The following is a 14,951-nucleotide window of genomic DNA, read 5'->3' as shown; positions in this document are numbered from 1 at the left end:
TGGAAAGAAACCTGCTCCAGGGAGCAGCTGGAGAGCACAACCTGTAACAACTGTTATCAGTGACCTTACCAAAAGAAATGCCATCTCTCTCTGTTTCTTAATTCTTTACCTGTTACTGTCTGTATACAGTAAAGTCTGCTGGACACTGTACTAGCCAAAATCATTATTTGGAGAGAGATTTTTCCAGCTACATTTTTTAAGGAAAATTCTCTTGAAATCCAGGGCAAGCTCTTCTATTCCAAAAGAGAACAGATCAGAAAACCTGGGCCTTTCATTTTAAATGGTTGTCTCTGTTATTGAATACCAACTTTCAGCACATTTTCTTTGTCCTCAAAGACGTAGTACAACATCCCCAAAGTTTTTAGGATCTGAAACAGGGGGTCTGTGGGCAGCTCTGCTGTTTCCTGAGCAGGCGCGTCTGTGTGTGCAGTGACTGTACCAAGCAGTAAGGCGTATTAACACTTTGAGGAAATGAACGATACAAATACACCGAAATAAAGATGAAGAAAGGTCTTCCTGTATATTAGTTTCACACTTGTTATTTAGCTAGAACAAGTACAGCATAAAACTGAGGAGCTGGCAGGATGCTTCTATCAGGTTTTTGAATGTTGTGTAAGCCACCACATTTTACAGCATAAAGCAGAAACTCTACTTTGTTCTGCTGTTTCTTTCCCTATCCTGTGTGTTTTCTAAAATGGACATGTCACTTTGGCTGTATAATCTTATCATATTTAGATTTGATTTAAATCCTGTCTTTTCTCAGCTGTGCTTGCTAATGGAATCACTCATGCTTTTTATACAGTTGATCTAATAATATTTTCTTCACTGCTCTCTGGCATTATTTTCTACTTCATAGAAATCATGGCAAAACTGGCAATATAAATTGAGTCTGCATCTTAATGATATTGATGGTGATTTTCCTGTGCACTTGTACAAGGTATAGTTTTTTTTTTCTTTTTCTTTTACCGTGGTCATTTTAATATACTTTGGCACGAGGACATGACTGACTGTTTCAGTTGCAAGGTTCTCTGACAAGGAAGCAGGCTTCTCCAATATTACTTTGTCACTTAAACTGCTTTGCTCAGGCAGGCCATCAACAGAGTGTCTATGAGAGATATGTTATTTTATTTATTTTATTTTATTCAGGATACTCGTGTGGCCTGTGAACTGGTTAGAAGTCTACAGTCTTCTGAAATCCAAGGTGTGTGGTGGCTCTCCACAGGAAAGCCCTACAAAATGGTAACTGTGGCTTTCAACATTTTCTGCCTTTCAACATTTTCTCGGATTTCGGATGGGGATTCCTGAATAAATACTTTATATTTAGTGCTGATAGTTTTCTCTTAGCTCTCTTCCACACCTAAAAAGGGGACAAATTATATCCTGACAGCCACTTCCTCTGCTTCGCTTCCTGCTCCTGCACCCTCCATGGTGACATGGCAGGGGCGGGAGTGAGAGGTATGCTGGGTATGACCCTTAAAGGCGACTTTTCTCCTGGTTTTAAGGGGAATCTGAGGTGCCAGCGGGTACCTCAGGGGAGCGAGGCCCTTTATGGAGGCAGTAGGTGCAGTTCAGCATTGCTCTTTCTGTTATGCCTCAGCTCTGACCATGGAAGAGCTAGCACTTGGGACAGAAAGTACTGCGTTTACGTTCAGGCCTTGGCATTTTTCCTAAGGGTACCAATTATAATGGTGTTTTTTGTGCGATGGGCACACATCCATTATGAGTTGGCTTGCACCCACCAACTCATTTCGCACAGGCCACAGAACACACATCAGATGGTGACGATTCCTGTTCGCGTGCAACGCGAAGGAAATCTAGATTGTTACCGGCAGAATATTGAATTCCGTATAATCTGCTCTGCAATTATATGAGGTATGCAAAGAGAAAGTACAGTTTTTCAATAACCTGCCTTCCTTTTTTCATATTTTTAACCACAGGAATGATAGACTATTAATCATGATTAATACTCAGTTACTGTGAGTTATGGTAGAGCAGTGCCTGGTGGTCCCAGTCTGTGTGGTAACCTGATTTTCTTGCATAATGGGAAACTTACCTTGCATTTAAGAGAGTTAAAATACAGCTTGACATAGGTGAAATTACAGCAGTGCAAAAGGCAGATTGGAACCACCCATTTCATGTAATTAAAAGATAAATTTAATAGTTACACATTCTTAGTCAAACAGTATTGAAAGTTTTCAATATATACAGGCATAACAATAGATGAAATATGATTGCAGGCATCTTACTTGCTCCCATATTTTGCTTTCTTCCTGAGAAACAACGTTTTCTAGAGCTCTGCTGTAGCATGCAGCCTGAATCTTTTAAGCAGCGCTGAAGTTAAGGCAAGAGTCATTGTTGTCTTGACATTTGGAAGAGGTTGGTTATTCTGGTTGTGACTGCTGAAGAGAATATGAATGATCAAAATGCTCTAGGAAGTAGAGGAAAGTCAAAAGAGATAACATGATCTGCTCCGTTCCTTTATTCGGAGAACTACGCAGGCTACTCTTTGTTTACCTCATATCTAAGGGACTCCTACTGCGCATGGAGAGTAAGGCACCAGAACTACAAGTGGAAGGGCTCATGTTCAGTTGGAGAATTTCATTTCCTTTAAGATAACTTCTCTTTTACCTTTGAGAAGCACCCTGACGCCTTTTGATCGGGTCCTATGTGTGCTGGGTGCAGTACAACATTTAGCAAATGACAATTTCTGCTGTAAAGAATTTGCATCCAAATCAGTATTGTGTCCTGTGAGCACACAGAAAAGAGAGAGACGTTTTCCTTTAAAGGATGAGATCAGTGAGACGTTTCCACGAGGAGATCCTTAGAGAGCATCCTATGGTCCCTTCCTGTAGAAGGTAGCAATATAGCTCCTCGTTATTATCTCCGTCTCTCTCTTCCCCCAACCAATCTGTCAGCTCATTTATGGTGCTGAGGAGAGGCGTCGTGTCGGAGCGATGTTCCCGTTTGCAAAATGGTAACGTTTATTTGTTGTTCTGAGGAGCCGGTTTCACACACTGCAGAGCTGACATCTCTCTGGGAGCACAGCTGAGTCCAACATGTTCAGAACAGCCATCCACCGAACGCCTCCTACTCGCATGCTCAGGCCTTTCTCCACAGTAAATAAAAAATGCAGAGAGCGCCTTGAATTGTTCCTTGATATTGATATTTCTGTTTAACTGGAATGTCTACCCATGTTCTTATCTGATAAATGGGTATTTCTCTGGCTGAGGAAGTCAGTTTAATATAGGAATAGGGTGGCTCTCCAAACAGGAAATCCAGTTTCTGGAATGCTTAATGGAAAAAAAAATCTGACTTTCAATCAGTGTATTGAGTGGTCCCTGTGTCATGAAAGTATAACAGTACAATTAGCAGTTTTACAGAAAACAAAGTCGTCATGAGCAGCTGCTTCTCCTCTGCTACATGAAATAAGGTATGAAGACCATTAAATATGGAAAAAAGTATTAACACATTTTTCAAGATTTTGTTGCTTATACAGAAGGCCACTGAAAATCTGCTTCCTAAAACAGGAAACTGAGCAATGTGTCTTTGTATACTTTAGTCAAGAAGATATTGCTGCACTGTTTAAAACACCCCTATTCATGACATCAGCAGTTTTTAATATTTTTCACAGTGTAATTCAATTCATATTGTTGGGATATCCTGTCTAGCCATGGCTATGGTCATGTCCATTGTAAATCTGTCTTTGACCTTACCCATGCCCTATAATAGACATGACCTCAGTTTGCCAACCAATGGATTACAACATGAAGTTTTTTTTGATAATGATTACTCTGAAAACAGTTGAAGAGAACTGGTTTCCTCTCAGGCTCCTTCCAGCCCTTGCACGTATGAAATCCCACTGTTTTGGATGGCAGCATCAGCAGCAAGTATTGTGTGCATCACTGATGTGTGTATTGGTACTCCTCTTAGAAATGATATGTGGGGCAAGATTTCTCCTTTTCTGACTCTTAACTGGTTTTGGTCAGTGTCTGTAGTCACACATGTCTGCTTGCCAACTTGTTGAAGATGACCTGTGGCAGCAAGATGTGGACTAATCCAAGCCTGTGGCCAACTCCCAGTATGTTGCCCTGACGGTTTAGTCATGGTATGGCCAGGTTTAAGATCAAAAACACGTGGGAGAATACAAACTGAAGCGTTAAAAATCAGCATTGCTCAGCCCAGAGTGCACAAATTCAGAGCCTCGCAGATGGTGGTGGTGAGCACTTTCTGTGTTTGGGACCCACCGCATCTGGCAGGCTGGCACAGGTACGACAATTAAGCACTAATGACTTTGTTCCTTCAGGTGACTGCAACTCACAAAGGATGTTGCCATTAGAAGAAGCAAAGCTATCCTACTCCCCACCAATATCCTGGAAGGAGTACAGAAACAAGGTATGCTGGGCTGTTTGCTGCGCTTCTAAGGTTCATTGTCCTCAAAGCCACCTCATTTTTTATTTATTATAAAAAAAAAAAAGGCGTTTAATCTGCTAAGAGGTCACTAAGCTTTGTAAGATATCTGACAAAGATCGTTAACGTTTCTACCTCCTTCTTACTTCCAATTTTCTGAAAGCATGAATTTCCAGAAGGGGGTGGGAGGATGGAAATTCACATGAGTCTTTGTTTCCATTCATTAAATATTTGTGTGTCAGGACTAGAGATTTGAGACTCGGATTATTAAACAAGTGGCTTCAATGATTTCAGCAAAGCTGAGTGTCCTGGCATCTTGTCCAGGATTCTTGTTTGGGATTCCCCAGGCAATTCTGCATTGAGATCAGTGGGGTTTTAGGGAGAACTTTTAGTGACTATACAAAGCAAACATGGTCTTTGGTGTTAGTCTATAAATATCTAATGTGAGCAAGCAACTCTGTATTTTCCTCTGTGCTTAATGCAATCGTTCTGCACCCTGAGGCAGCTGAATTTACATGCTTTTGTTGTCATATGTGTAATGTGCAATATGTATTTCCTTTTTATTAATCAGACCTGCCATCAGAAAAGAGATAGAGAGAGTTTGAAAGCACAACCAGGATAGATACTGTCATTTTGTAATCTTTTGTGCGCAGGTGGAGATGCCTGTTTCCACTAGAGTAGATGGCAATATTCTGCTGCTTGCAGAATTCTTACAGATGAAAATCAGGCAAAGGAGTTACTGGCTATCCATGGGGTAATTCTCCTCTGAAAGTGTGCAGTCAATTCCCATTTAGGCTAATTACACTTAAGGAGCCCTTTCCTATAACTAATGAACAATAGGCATAACCTGTTATTACATAACCATAGGCACGCACATTAATACGCTGTTGAATTGCACTACCCTGTTAAAATGCTTCCTCTACAAAATTCACTGGAGATTTTTAGAGACATTTGCTGTAATTACAGCTAGCATGGTTTCTAATTCATTTAATTTTCTTTTCTACCTAAACTGAGCATATAAGTGTGTTTTAAGAGATTGAATAAATAAATTTTTAATTATAAAATGATGCTGTATCATACATTATTAATAATAACCAACAATGTGTAATACATGTTTATGTATGAATCCATTAGGAAGATGAACTAGTATATATCAGTCCTAAAAGAATGTCCTAATTTGTCCTGTGTTTGTGAATGAGGAAAATCCATGTTTAAAGCAATTAAGGGTTTATAAAAGCATTGCATTGAAAGTGGATAAAGCATTGAGTACGCTTGGCACTTAGGAATTCTCTTGTTGTCTATGGCAAAGGAGAAGACCCTTTTTTGCCCTTTATTATTGTACAATCAGTATGGTACAGATATACAGACCTCCAGGGTGGGAGCAGCATGATGCACATAGTCCTGGTTGGCAAACACTCTGGTTATTTTTGTTATTAATAAATAATAATAATAAAAAAATCTCCTTTGTACTCTGCCATTTTCCTTCCAGGAAATTTTCAGGAATTGTGTCTAATATTTTCCTATTAGCGATAGCAAACTTCAGAAATCTCCATGGCAAGTTCCAGGCATTCACCAGTCTCATGGCAGGACTCAAAAAGGCTGCAATCAATGTCACAGTCACAGTTGCAGTCGTTGTTGGAGTGGTCTTCGTTGGAAGTCTGGTAGTATCTATTGGATGGACAACAGGTATCTGTCAGCCAATGTTCACAGGTATCAGGCAGCATTATAAGAAAGTCCCAAAACTGGCAGAACAAGCAGGCCAGGATAAGTGTTGCGCATTCATCTAAGAAAAAGGAAAAGCAGCAAGACATAAGAAAAAGGGCCTGCTTGATTACCCACGTTTAGGCTACTGTGACTACGCAGAAATGAGATAAATGCTTTCATTCGATTCTATGGAAGTATTTCTTACGTTGTTTGTCCTGGGGGAAAAAATAAAGTGACATGAAAATAGTAAAATAATCTGGGTGAAAATGTTCTGGGGAGGTGAAGTGCAGAGGAGCAAGTGTTCTTGAACTGCTTGGGCAATGAGACAAAAGTTTGGAAAATAGTATCAGCGAGGACGTCTGTGTGGAGACAGCGAGTATTCCCCAAACTCTGGCTGCCTATGGCAAAAACTTTCTGTTCTGTTCTATTCATTCCCCTCGAAAATCAATTAATTACTACCCACAGTTCAAACAACAGCATCTGGGGAATGCGCCTCGGAGTGCAGCAGGGCTCTGAGCAGGTGTGAGATTCTGACTGTGTGAATCTCGTTGGAGCGCAAAGACCCAAACCTTTCAAATTTTTTTCCCTCCTTGTTTTTTGGAAAAGAAAAATGCCTTCAACAATATGAATGTCTTTTCATTGGTTCTTTCAGGAAAGCATATGGTTATAACCGCATTCCTTGCCCTAGAATGACTAACTGTGAACTCATTCAACTGCATTGGTTCTGTTGTGGCATTTTCTGTCTCACGTAACATAAAGTTCACTGCCAGGAAGTTTCCAGAATTACGCTTTTTTTTTTTTCTTTCTTTTTGAAGAAAGCTTTCTCGATAAAAAAACAAAATTAAGAAATCATGCCAACGTCTTTATATTTATATACATGTATATATAAAGCAGCTATAGCAGGTAGCAAGAATGAATAACGTGATTGAACTTCTTTCTAAGTAGCATATCATCACCAATGTTATCAATTTTAATACTTATTTAAATATGTCAAGATCTATTTGAGTTCAGACAAGCACAACTAACTTCTAAGTCAGTTCTGTTGAATAAGAATGACTGGATTTTGGTGATACTTAGTAAATTCATGCTTATATTTTTTTCTAAGTAAATGAACTGAAATAATTATAAAATTGAAACATTTTATAAGGTGACACTGCTGCATTTAATTGTATGAAATTTACAGTGTAGAAAATGTAATCATTTTATCCAGTAGTCCATGGTGTAATTAAGACTATTCTTCTTAAGTATCTTATGTTTATGAAATTTCCTTCCTATACCTTTCCATTTTTTTTCTCTCCAAAGATCTGTTTTCTAATAACATTTTTTTCCTGAATGCGTTAGCCATAATGGTGCTTATGTAATCTTAAGAGAATAGATACAATTCTTAGGACCTCATCCAGGAAAGGGAGCACACAAAAAGCACAAGATTTTAATAATAAAGTAATGTTTCAGCACAGAGTCTGTGATGTGCAGTAAAGATGCTTTTAAATTCCCATCAGAGCACACACCATGAACTGTGATAATGGATGTAACACATTTCAAAAAATCTGCATGTGTGAGGCTTTTTTTTGTCCTGTTTTAAGTGGGGTAATGTATATAAATAATAGATATTAGCAATTAAACATCCATTCCTATGCATTCATTTATATATTTGAAAATAAATTAGCCACAAACTGCATAAAAGGAGATGCAATCTCCTGTTTTCTCCTCTGTTTTCCCTGCTGTTTGCGAAAAGGCATTATTGCATTTATCTCGGTGAGAACAATGACCTCAGCTCTCGTTCTCTACATTAGTAGATTAATTACCACAAAAGAAGAACTTCTAATAATTTTGCTAGCCTGCCTCATCTCTAAATTTTCCTGTTCTTGTCTGGTGACTGTCAGTTCACTCTCTGCTCAGGCAGATGAAGCTCTGTATGAGCCTGGTCCAAAGCTCACTCGTGCCACTGGGGTCACCCCAGCGAGGCCTATGAGCTTTGGATCTGCTCCCCTCTCAGCAAGTCCACGATTTCTTCAGCTATTGCTCTGCTTTCAGAGGTTCTCCATGCATCAGCGAGCAAGATTTAGCCTTGTGTGTGAAATAAGCAGTAACTTGTCAGAGTAGAGTGAGCAGAGTATGCAGTGACAATCACAAATCTGGCTTCCTTTGGTTCTCTTGGCTTCCATCCAGCCCTTAACATTATTAATTGAGCACAGCTTGTTTTTTTGTTAATTTCCTTCACTTTTAGCTTTCTAAGGAGTACAAAATCTGTTATTTGCATCACATGGTACTCACCTGTGTGCGATTGAGGGGCTTGATCCAATAGTCAGTAAACTTAGAAAATAGTGTCTGGACTAGGGGATGAGTCCCTTAAATGGAATAAATACTTCATGTCCTTAATTGAAATTAAATGCATTCTAATAGATGTACCAGAGACATTCCTTTTATTATGGGATCGGTGTTACAATAGAGACGGTAATGGTTCCTTGAAAGCATTGCAGTTTATTGTGATGATCTGTATTTAGAAGTTCTTAATTTGGGGATCATTAATATGAAATGCATGATAGAACCCAACTCTACTTTATATAAGATACTAAGCCATTATTGCAAAAGGCATACGTAAGAAACAAAAAAATGATTCACAGAAGCACTTTTTCCCACACCCATGTGAATAACCAGGAATAGCTCCTCGGGTGCTGGTACTCAGCAAAATTTCACTAAAATCAGGGTTGGTACAGCATTTACATGACCAGGAGTCATGGCCCATGGTCTGTAATGGGCACAACCAGTTCTCTTCCTTTTCTCTTGGTTAGGCTATTGTCTGTGAGAGTCTAATAAAAAATAATGCAAACATTCTGCTCCTTTACTTGTGCTCTTTTGCAATAAAAAGGCTCAGCTTCCTTTCTGAAAAGGTAACAATGATTAATATTCCCAGAGCAAATTGCTTTAGCAATATGTAGTGTTCATGTGGAAAAAAATGCACTTGAGCTACTGGGGCTCTGCTGCAGTTCTGGTTTGTAGGTACCTTTCATAATGCTTTGTTTTCAAGTATGTTTTTTTCAAAATGCAGACCATACTGAGCTAACCCAAAGTCCTGTCCACATATATCCACCTTGCTCAGTCATCAGAAACTGTTTTCTACAGAATCATGGTGGAGCTTGAAGAGATCTCCTCATTTTGACCCACATGAGTTTTGCAGTGTAGGCAGTAGAGGAGAGATTTAGGAGAGATTTGGTGGTGGACTAGCAGAGTGGCAGGATTGGATGTAATGGTCTGTACAACTGCATATGTAAAAAGTCCTTATAGGACATGTCCAGCCCACAAAACACACCATCTGTTCATCAACCACAGCAGCTGCTGCAATAGCAAAAGCAACAGCCCCTGCTGTTGGGAAGAAGTAGGCCCATGTTTGACACTTTAAACTGATACTGACATTAGTAGCTCCGTGCAAACACTGCTTACAAAGGTACAAAAGCTCCATTGCACAACAGCTCCATAGGCTCTAAGCTCTTCTGTGAATTTAGTATCACTGACAATTTAAGATAATAATCTACAGATTCTCATGTATCATAAAATGTGTCTACAAGGCAACTTGGTACTGCTTTTGGCTATGGTCTTGAATCTCCTATTCAGCATGTAAGCATTTATTTCAAGTTAGGTACACATAGTTCTCTTGAATTGGATGTTATTTAGAAATGAGCTTAAATATAATGTGTGTTATCAAACATACCATCGCTGTCTCTCTGACGTACTGATGCATCATCTTCAATGTAGGTGAACTCTCTGCATTTCTCCAGGGAAGCAATGGATGATCTGCTTGCGTTTGACAATTTCTTCTCATTTTTGGTTTCCTTTGATGAAGCATCTGCGATGCTGAATTCTGCAACAGTACTCATAACAATACTTCTCACAGGCTTTTCATCTGCATGCTTTTCATTTATAAGCTGGTTATCTGGTGGGATTAAGAGAAAAAAGACTTGTTTGTGATACTAAGGCAAAGATCTGAAGGAATAACATATGCAGAATTTCCAAGCCTACAGGTGTTTACTTCCGAGGCCTAACCCTATTTATCTGATGATTTCAGTCTCTTTGGAGAAGTTTATTCATAGAACAAGTATTTATATATTTGCACCCCTAATTTTCTCTTAAACCCAGGGGGTTTATAGGCTAGGGTGACTACTCAGTTCCATTGGGTGGGTTCAGGTGAGGAAGGAGAACAGAACTATCGGCTCAGTTGAAATCCATTTGGAGTGTGATCTCCCAGTTGCAATTTGTGACATGCAAGAAAGCCAAAACAATTATTTTTCAACAGCAGCTCGTTTCCCTAAATTTACAGCCAGCGTTGTGTGTGTAGGTGGTACCTAGATGCAGATGTACCAGCTTGCCATGGTTCGTAGTCTTGTTGCAAAGCAAGCCAGATGGTCTCTCTTTAACATCCTGATTCGTTGTTTCGTAATTTCTTCCCCACTTGTGTTGTTGGCCTGGAAGTCAACTAGAAGATGGGATCCTCCACATGCTGTCAGTGTGCCAGAGAGGCAGCTCTAAAATGAGAGGGAGAGCTTACTTTTAAGCCTCAACTAGGGGAAAGGTTAAGAAGAGTTCTGAGCTCAATTTGCTCTTGAAGAACTTCTCAGGAACAGATAAACATGGGTAGATAAACAGTTTCATTTATTCTCCAAAGTGATCAAGAGGCCAAGAAACACAGTCATTCTTTCTACTGCTGGGATGATAAAACCTCGTCACTTCTTATCTACAGCTGATTAACTCCTGCACCTCACATCAAGCACAGCCTCACTTTTTATCTTACTTAAATCTTGTGATACGCTTGCTCTTAAGCTATATACAGAAAATCAATCTTTACAAACACCTCAGTTTTGCAAACATTGCTTTCTGACGGGAGCAGTGAGTGCTCAAAAGCAGCTGGTCTGTGTTCTGCTGCAAGGAGCTAGAAAAGAGATCCTGCATCTCTCTTGTTTTTCAGATACCTTTGACACCTGCTGTATATTAAAGAAAAGCCAATAAAAGATTGATAGAGTGTGAAATTGCAGTTCTGTCCACTTGTAGCCAAAAGGAGGATATTTGGATGGGATGAGTGGATTGCAAAATAAGTGAAAATTCTGCCTAGTGGGGGGAAGCAGTTTGAGTATAACTGGTATCTGGAGAGAGTCTAGTGGAGGCAACCCAGGTGGTGATGGGTCTGGAGTACCTAATGTAAGAGAAGAAGCTGAGGGAGCTGGACTTGTTTGACCTGGAGAAGAGAAGGCAGAGGTCAGTGCTAGATACTGTTTTCTTCTTCTGGAAAGCACTGGAACAGGCCCTGGTGAAGCTGGAAATTATGCTCAAGCAGGCAAGTCCCCAGCAACCTGCTCTTACTGCAGTTAGCCCTGGTTTGAGGAAGAGGCCAGATGAGATGACTTCCAGAGGTCCCTTCCGATCATAATTTTTCTATGGTTCCACTTACAGAATGAACGAACGATTTGTTTAAACTATTATTCATAGTCAGATTTCATGCTATTTTAGATCATCTTCATGTGGTGAAATTTCTAGAAGTGAAAAAACTGGGTAAAGGAGTAATACCATTGAAGAGGATGAGAGGAAATAGTAAGCTATTATTTTCATTTAAAGTCATTGTCATAAGAATGTTTGTTGGCAGGTGTTTGGCTGGGTTGTTAACTTCTAGTAATGACAAGGTCTGATGTGAAGGAAACAGTTTCCCCTGTCCTGCAGAGTTTATGGGGTGGCCTTAGGGAAGGGGTGACTGGTGGGATAGAAAGAAAGGGAAGTAAGACAGTGGTGGCACAGAAAGGAGTCTTGGAAACCTACAGCTGTCAGGTTTTGTGAGTGTTACAAGGATGGAACGCCCCAGGTGAGGCTTGGGAAGGGCAGGAGAGGCAGTGGCTCCTCTGGGTGGGAGGCAGCAGTGCAAAGGCTGTAGGTTGCACATTTGCGTGTAAAAAAACAGTGTCCTGGACAAAGCACATCTGTGATTTTGCTTGGCTATAAAAATTTGGCAATGGCTTTTCCCTCAGAGTAAGTAAATATAGCTTTTTTTTCCCTCTCTGACTTCTTGTCTAGACTCTTAAACCAAAAATGTGAAAATTCATGAGTTTTGGATGTATTTACTTACAGGTACAGTAACCACTATTTTCCAGCATTTATAAATCAATGACATATCACAATTTTCCCTGCGCTTTCATTCAATAACACGCCATCTCCAGGAAAGGCTGTGCTAATTGAAGTAGCAGGGATCTGGAGGAAGCAGTGTCCTGCTTGTGCATCGGTTTTATTGGATAATAATTGATTTGTGGGTCCAAAAGGCACGTGCCCTACCTGGTATTCAGGTGCCAATCTTACAAATGGATCTTGCTTGTCCAGGCTGAGAGCCGTACATGGGCTGAGCAGACGAATACACACGGGTCGGATTGAAAGGTCTGTGCAAGAATGGCATTTTCTATCATTTCCCCCTTTCAAAATTGGCCCTAAAGTCTAATCTGGATATATTTTAAATTGCAATATATCTGTTCGGTTTCCCATTTTTGCCACAATACAATGGTCCACAGAAAGCATTTAAGCATTCAACAAATGAGACTGAAAAAAATCAGACGGAAGTAATCAGTAAATGCCAGACTAACATTTACTGTATCCACCGACTTCTACTATTCATGCTTCGAGTCAATTTTTATTCTTGAAGTGCTGTTGAAGAGAAATCAAAACCAGAAATAGAAAGGCATAGACATAACCTGAATTTTTCAATACAGCACCATCAAACAAAAGGGTAACAAAAGCTGTCATTCAAGGACTCTTCTGTTTGTTAAAGCATACTACATCTTTGAAAATACAGTGCATTTTAGTGTCAGACTCTTAGTTTGAAAAGCTCCCTTTAAGTAATGTTATACTTGTCTTGTACAGCTAGATCAAGTCTTCACGCAATCACCGTAACAAGCAACTTGCTATGACAAGCGAGATCCTTGCTTCCAGAAAACAGTGCGAGAGAGGCTAAAGCAGTGTACAATTATAGGTCTCCATTTCATTTTTATGCAATTACCTTCAGTTCAGCTGTTGGTCCATCTACATTATGTCTTTTATCAATTTAATGTTTGCACAAAGTGTCTAAAGAAATAAAGATTATGCTAGGCCAGCATAAAAAAAAAAGTGGTTAGCATTTTTTTTTTCTATTTTATAGTTTGTTGCTGCATGGAACAGTAATAGGTTGTGGGATTGGAACAAATAAGTGGAGCCAAATAGGCTTTAAAAATATATTATGTACAACTGATTATTTATGATTACTTTTAAATGAGAATGGAGGAGAATTAAATTACAATTAGAGATGGGCAGGAGGTCAGACTTTGTTACTGTCTTCTAAGAGCCTGTGTCCACAGTTTCAAGTGCCCACAAAGACGTGCTTTTAACTTGCAGAAATCATCCACTGAACTTAATTAGAAGGGGAAAAATAGGTAATTTTGATGAAAAAAAGCTGAGACTATTCAGCATTAGTAAGACTGTTAGAGGTAGGCAGAGGTAAACACCCTTAGTGTACCATTTATAAAGCGTGTCCTGGAGTTGCAACTTTCTTCCTTAGCTGGGGAAGTTGGAGCTTGCCTTGACTGTTGTTGCAGAGGACTGGGATTGCTTTCCTATGTTTCCCATGTAAAGACAGAGATGGAAATTTCATGTGAGTATAGAGACTTTATTTATTTTTTTTTTTTTAAGCCAGGTGAATTCAAGACAACAGTGTCTTGAATTGGATTGCAGCCAGGTAATGCTGCAGGGGGGCAGTTGCCTCTGAGAGAGAAGGAAAGAGAAGGAACTGATCTATCGCCCTATGTAGGACTCGTACACATCTTGCTGCAAAGGACGTGTGTGTCTGTGGCTCTACTCACCACTGACATTTGTTCCCAGGCTGCTCTGGCTATGGCCCCTTGCCTTGCGCTCCTGTGGCAAAGAGTCCTGAGGTTTAATGGTGAATTCTGTGGGAAACTCTGGCAGTTTAGGACGTGTAACTTCTTAATTTCACCTTAAGGCATCTTCATGTATCAGTGCAGAGAAAGCACCGAAGGAACGCGGGGCTGATCTCCCTGCCATTCCTTATCCCACATACTGCTGTCATTGCCTGTCTATTTAATATCTCGCGTGCTCATCACTCGAAGAGCTGAGTGCCATGTCCGTTCAGTCCTGAGATGGAACCGGGAGAGCTACATCAGACCTGATGGGTGATAACTTGTAAGCTTAAAGGCTTGAACTGAACTCACTTGGTTTGAAAAGACTCATAGCAAAATAAAACCCAAGCCCCAGGTTTGGATGGGCGTTTTTAAAAGAAAAAAAGAGATAAATTAAAAAAAAAAAAAAAAGAAGAAGAAAAACTTTTGGTAACCAGTCTAAAGGACGCAATTTGTTCTTTAAGTAATAATAAATTATAATTTACAGCAGTGGGAATGCACGCATGGTGCAATATGTGTACAGGGACAGCAGCTTACCTGGGCAGTTCTCGGTGCTCAGCGTCACCCTGGGGAGCACTGGGAGAGTCAGGGAGCTGGTGCAGCTGTCTTGGTGGAAAAACAACACAACAGTACAGAGGCACACTGTAAATAAACATGGTTCAGCACACAAATCACCGCCAGCCATTGAAAGTAAGTAATCTACTTTAAAAGTTGTTGCTTTGGGGAGAAATAGAGGCAAGCATGCTTCCTTGGGAGGGGAGGTTACAGTGGAACGTACACTTTTTTGATATCTATGCCTTGCTTTGATAAAATAACCCAAAAGAAAAATTGATAAGAGAGAGAGTTTTAGCTGAGGAGATGGGACAGAGGATCACTGTCAGGAGCAGAAGTTCCCATTTGGAGTAGGTACAGAAAGTTTTGGGG

The 14,951-nt window shown here is 39.9% G+C and overlaps 1 protein-coding gene and 1 long non-coding RNA gene across 2 annotated transcripts in view; one reads left to right on the top strand and one right to left on the bottom strand.

Annotated features, from left to right (window-relative positions):
* LOC119718274 (uncharacterized) overlaps positions 1-6,030 on the top strand; it is a 21,308-nt gene extending 15,278 nt beyond the window's left edge. The window contains exons 2-4 of the long non-coding RNA XR_005269156.2: positions 1,147-1,201; positions 4,304-4,392; positions 5,897-6,030. This is a non-coding gene — a long non-coding RNA (uncharacterized lncRNA). The remainder of the gene's footprint in view (positions 1-1,146; positions 1,202-4,303; positions 4,393-5,896) is intronic.
* Positions 5,931-14,951, bottom strand: MDFIC2 (MyoD family inhibitor domain containing 2). Its single transcript, XM_072044483.1, has 3 exons — positions 14,565-14,951; positions 9,821-10,042; positions 5,931-6,190 (listed from the first exon to the last, which is right to left on the bottom strand). Exons 1-3 carry the CDS (start codon positions 14,710-14,712, stop codon positions 5,931-5,933), a joined length of 630 nt encoding a protein of 209 aa, XP_071900584.1. The 5' UTR covers positions 14,713-14,951.

This window comes from Anas platyrhynchos, chromosome 13 (assembly GCF_047663525.1).
Source record: "Anas platyrhynchos isolate ZD024472 breed Pekin duck chromosome 13, IASCAAS_PekinDuck_T2T, whole genome shotgun sequence".
Lineage (NCBI taxonomy): Eukaryota > Metazoa > Chordata > Aves > Anseriformes > Anatidae > Anas > Anas platyrhynchos.
The sequence above is the reverse complement of the archived record's forward strand: the minus strand, read 5'-3'. Positions and strand labels throughout refer to the sequence as shown.